A 5,223-nucleotide genomic window follows, 5' to 3' on the forward strand; every position below is an offset into this window, starting at 1 on the left:
TGGCACTGATAATGAAATTACAGAAGAATACAGAGATAAAATGATTTATCAAACCCCCTTGGCCCTTTGAGTTTCATGATTATTCCTAAATATTCCCTCAATTTCTACCTCCTTCCTCCATACTTTTGCAAATCTTAATGTACTTCAATTTAGGCGCCAATTTTGATTGGGTTAATGCTGTTATACGTCGATAACATACTCTATTAAATTGAATCTTAAAATAAACTTAACTAAACTCATTGCTTGTCAGTAATAATACATTGATTACATTTAAGAGAGTAAAGCTAAGCTTGTCTCTTAGCACTCGATGTAAAAAAAAAAAAAAAAAATATAATGGTACAAAATTTACCTACGTATTATAGGAATCTGCTATAAAAATTACTGTAATATATTATTTTATTATACTATTTATTCTATGGATAAAATAAAAGTTATTGCAAAATATTGTTTAAGAAATTAAATAATGTTTAATAATAATATTTAAGAAAATATGTTATTAAAGATTGAATTTTATAAAAAAAATTTAGATTAATTATATATAAGTAATATATATTATATTATATATATATATATATATATATATATATATATATATATATATATTTATTTATATATATACATATATGTTTATTTATTTCTTTATAATATATTTATATTATAAAATATATGTTTATATATATATTTATAATAAATCATATATAATATCGTATATGAATAAATTATATGTATAAATAATCTCTCTAAATACAAAAGCAATTCCTGGAACGACTTTTCGCCGCATTAATAATATTTATTTTTTTACATATATATACACGCCATATACACACACGTGATTTCGCACGCATACACTGGTACAAGAAGCACTGATACAGACAGCCGTTATGTACACATCACAGAATTCCTTACATCATCCGCCTCAGACGGGTTATTGCTGGTGTATCCGATTGTTGTTCGAATTTCTATAGGGATCCTCCACGACGATGGAATTGCAAATCAGATCGTACCCGGTTCTGTTAAATCTGAAGAAGAACAAGGAGAAGCAGATTGGGAACAGGAACGCCAGCACGAAGTTCTTTACTACTGAACGACCCAACGCCAATGGCAAGCCCAGATCGGTCCCGGGACTCACCAGGACCACGTCCGGTTCGTTCGGACGTTCCACGGGGGTTATACTTCGACACTGAACCACCCGCAAGCCCATCATATATTTACCAGGAGTAGCGCCTCCGATGAAACCGTACACACCATGTTGAAGCCAAAAGGCCTGTTTGAAAAACATTTAATAATTAATAATTATAAAAATAAATTTTGAAAACATTGAATTAAATTTTATTTATTTAAAATTTTTGTTTTTTATAGAAATATATATTTTTTTCATGAAATTTCGCCTCTTACCTCGAAGATACAGACTATCACGCGATGAATCACTTCTAAGATTAGAATTCCATAAGTCATTTCCAAAGCCATTTTATAATCAATACGCAAATTTGTTTGCAACAAATCCAAATCTTCGATATCTCTGAAAAAGTACAATTGCTAGGAAAACTTGCAGTTTATTGTATAAAGTGAAAAAAAATCACATTTTACAAAGAAAATAAAATCTTTTTAAATATTACAAAATATTAGTAGTAAATAATATAATAGAAATATTAATAATAAATAATAAATATATTCTAAAACTATTATAATAAAATATGAAAAATAAAATAACAAAGTTATTTATTGCAATAAAGGAAAAGAGACACAAGTTTTTGAATTGTTAGTACAAATTTTATCTCTTTATAAATGTAGAAAAGTAAAACTTATAGACATTTCTAAAGCAATATTGTAAAATGGAAATGTAAGATATATGAAAATATAAAAAATGTAAATCGGAGGCTATAGAGCAAACAGTATGAATAAATAATAATAAATATAGACTTTTCTTATACCTTACAAAAGCTCGCGTTCTTTTACGTACATGAAATCAAATACATCGATCGCGATGAACGTGATAGAGAACTTCAAAAGGAATAGCATTGTTGAATCTATAAATTCTGCAGCGAATCTTTTCCAAATTGGAGGAATGCGATATTCGTAACCTGAAATAGATTAATTCAAGATGAATATAAAGTCAAGGTTTCAAAACAAAAAAAAAAAAAAAAACTCGACATGTGTGGTCTTTCAATTTCTCAAGCAAAATTTTAAACAAGATTTTCAACCTTCGGCTCCGGGAGGTTGAAAAGGACCCGCTGGTTGTTCCTGAGGCCTTCTTTGCCTCACTTCTTCATTTTGTCTATCTGTGTTTCCACTTGTAACTCCCGGTGTAACTCTATTCGGTGCTGTTGGTACTTGATTTGGTTGAAAGGTTGTTGAACCTGAAAAAAAGAATATTATTATTATATATTATTAATTTTTAAGAATATTATTATTAATTTATTAATTATATTTATTAATTTATAATAATATATTATTATATATTATATTATTAATTTTATATTATTAATTTTCATAAAATCTATTATAAATAAATTTTTAATCTGTTATTATCATTTTTTATAAAACCTATTTTCTAGAGAATCTTTTCAAGCTACTTGATAAAATTTTTAAATTTAATCCAAATTATATGCAGTGACAATTTATAATTATTTAATAAAATTTTTTATTATAAAATTATTATAAAACTATATTATTATATTATAAAATTTTTTATTTTCTCCAACCCAGATATACACAAAATTTTATTTTTTTTCAAAATTTATTTTATGTACGTTTTTTTTATTTAAAATGCCAAAAATTTTTATTTTAACTTTTTGTGTGATAAAATATTTTAGATTACACAATATAAATTTAATAAAGCCTTTTTTAATATATAAAAAATATCCAGCCTCTATATTTATATTATATAAAATAAAATAAAATTCTTTCTTTAAATTCCTTTGGAACGAAGATATTTTTATTTATTCTTAAAAAAAAAACTCACATACGATCTTTCAAAATAACTTGTATCTATTCATACCGGGTGTCGGATTAGCAATGTGTCCAGACATCACGTAATAAGGAAACATCGCCGCGACACTTTGCCAAGCGTACGCCTCCTGGAGCCATGTCTCCAATTTTTTAAAATACCGCGATCTCTCCTCCGCCGGATCCAATTTACTGTCCGAATCCCGCTCCAGCGTATCGTCGTTTTTGTCGTCTGCCATTTTGGGTGTCTCGCTCTGCCTACGAAAGAAAAACAAATCATACTCATTCGTCACGCTCGACGTGTGGGATGTTATCAGTCGGGCGGACGCTCGATTACGCCGAAATTTTCGCTCCTCTCTCTCTCTCTCTCTCTCTCCCTCTCGATCGGAGCACATCAACAGGACGTAACAATTGACAGACGAGTGTCGCAAAATAATCACCGTTTAATTATCACCGCTATCAATCGACAAACGCGACTAAGAGCTGCGCCGAAACAAGATAAATAATCGCGCTGACGATAGTTTGATAAAAAAAAAAAAATGATAGCAAACAAGGCTCTCGTTACCTTTGTCGCAATCAAGCACTACGCATTTACGCTCGTATGTGAACTACGCGCCAACTGTCACTACCCATCACTGACGTGTATCATAGCTAATGGATATAATCGCGACGCTTTTTGCCGTCGAGATAGTCCAACGAAATTCCGTCACGACAGCTGTTGGCTTTTCCCCCAGGTTTCATCGCTCGTGGAGGGAGGGCTCTAGGCTGATATCCAAAGCGCATTTATTAGGGTGAGAACGTAAGGTAAGATACTTTCCATCGGAGATTTTTCGAAAGTTTTTTTTTCCAAATGTATATAATAATTTTTTTATTGTGAAATTATATCTGATATTTTCCTCAGAATTTAATTGTACGAAAAATTTTTCATTGTCACTTGTGTTTTATATAAATATATATATATATCATCCGCTGGTAAAATATATGAGCAATGAAACTTGGATATTATATGTTTTTAAAAACATTTTTTTTAATAGAAAGATTTTTGATTAATCTTGAAGAATCTCAAGAAAAAGATTTTGTAAAATCTTGATTTTACTATATATTTTTATAATTTCAAAGAGAATTTCAAAAAAGTTGGTCGTACAAAAGTGTTCAAAACTGGCCTCTAGTAGTGAAGATTGGTACAGAAATTGAAGTCTGCGTGAAATTTGTCCGGAACTTTTTTCTTGTCCGATTCACTAGAAAACTACTAGTATTTATAGGAAATAAAATATAAAAGCTAAGTTATACTTTAATTTTTTTTTAAATAATGTCATACTATTTTATATATTTTTAACATAAGATTTAAATTAAAAATTTTATATATTTTAATAAAAAGTTATTAAGATTTAAAGAAGGAATGTAAATATAATTTAATAAAAATTGAATGCGAATTATAAGATGTATATATAATCTAATATTAAAAAAACACACAGAGATAAAATTTAAATCATTTATCTAAATTTTATATAAATTTCTGATAAATAAAGATTTTTTTTATAACACTTTTGACAATATTTCTTCTTATCCAAAGATCCAAAATAATCTTTTGTTTCATTGTAAATACAAAGAAATACATACCCAAGTCTTTTTCTCTCAATGTTACTAGATTTTCACTTTTCAACACATTTGATAGCGAAACAGTTCGCGTGAAAATTTTCACTTTTCGACGTTTCCGCTCTAGGGGAAAAGTTACGTGATCGCTGCCCTGGACAAGTTCAAATTACCTGTTTAAAGGTACCTTTTCATGCTGACGCTCGACGCTCATTTTTGGCGTGAAAACAGATCACGTGATCAAAATTGACGAATTGGTATTTTTATTTTTGGTCACGTGATGTCTTTTGACGCTGAAAATGAGCGTCGAACGTCAGAGTGAAAAGGCACCTTTAAGGTACTTTTTCATGCTGACGGTCGACGCTCATTTTTGACGTGAAACAGATCACGTGATCAAAATTGACGAATTGGTATTTTTATTTTTGGTCACGTGATGTCTTTTGACGCTGAAAATGAGCGTCGAGCACATGAAAAGGCACCTTAAGTCAAAATTCGAAATAAAAAGGTAGGAAAAAAATAAGAGACGGTTAACTTTATAAATTTTCCCATTCACTTCAAGGCCCGCTCGTTTCCTTTCGAATTCCAAACAAGTTCAAGCCGTCCGACTTGAGCGAGTGGTGGGGGGGGGGCGATATAGGAACTTTTCCCCAGATCGTAAAGCAGGCCACAGAGGGCGCTGGTTCT

General features: G+C 29.9%; 1 protein-coding gene across 2 annotated transcripts; it reads right to left on the reverse strand.

The window, feature by feature from the left end:
- Positions 1-756: 756 nt before the first annotated feature.
- LOC140674045 (protein FAM8A1) lies at positions 757-3,664 on the reverse strand. 2 transcript variants are annotated; one of them, XM_072907379.1, is made up of 6 exons: positions 3,512-3,664; positions 2,999-3,204; positions 2,202-2,357; positions 1,961-2,081; positions 1,396-1,519; positions 757-1,264 (listed from the first exon to the last, which is right to left on the reverse strand). In XM_072907379.1, exons 2-6 carry the CDS (start codon positions 3,183-3,185, stop codon positions 926-928), a joined length of 927 nt encoding a protein of 308 aa, XP_072763480.1. In that variant the 5' UTR covers positions 3,186-3,204; positions 3,512-3,664; the 3' UTR covers positions 757-925. The 2 variants fall into 2 exon arrangements, with proteins under 2 accessions (XP_072763480.1, XP_072763481.1); XM_072907380.1 differs by having other exon boundaries at positions 3,387-3,516.
- Positions 3,665-5,223: the final 1,559 nt, after the last annotated feature.

Source organism: Anoplolepis gracilipes, chromosome 15, assembly GCF_047496725.1.
Source record: "Anoplolepis gracilipes chromosome 15, ASM4749672v1, whole genome shotgun sequence".
Lineage (NCBI taxonomy): Eukaryota > Metazoa > Arthropoda > Insecta > Hymenoptera > Formicidae > Anoplolepis > Anoplolepis gracilipes.

Coding starts and splice junctions, on each gene's coding strand:
- LOC140674045 (XM_072907379.1), bottom strand. CDS start 3,185: ATGGCAGACGACAAAAACGACGATACGCTGGAGCGGGATTCGGACAGT. Junction 2,358..2,998: donor CATTGCTAATCCGACACCCG/GTATGAATAGAT, acceptor TCTTTTTTTCAG/GTTCAACAACCTTTCAACCA. Junction 1,265..1,395: donor TGATAGTCTGTATCTTCGAG/GTAAGAGGCGAA, acceptor TTTTTCAAACAG/GCCTTTTGGCTTCAACATGG.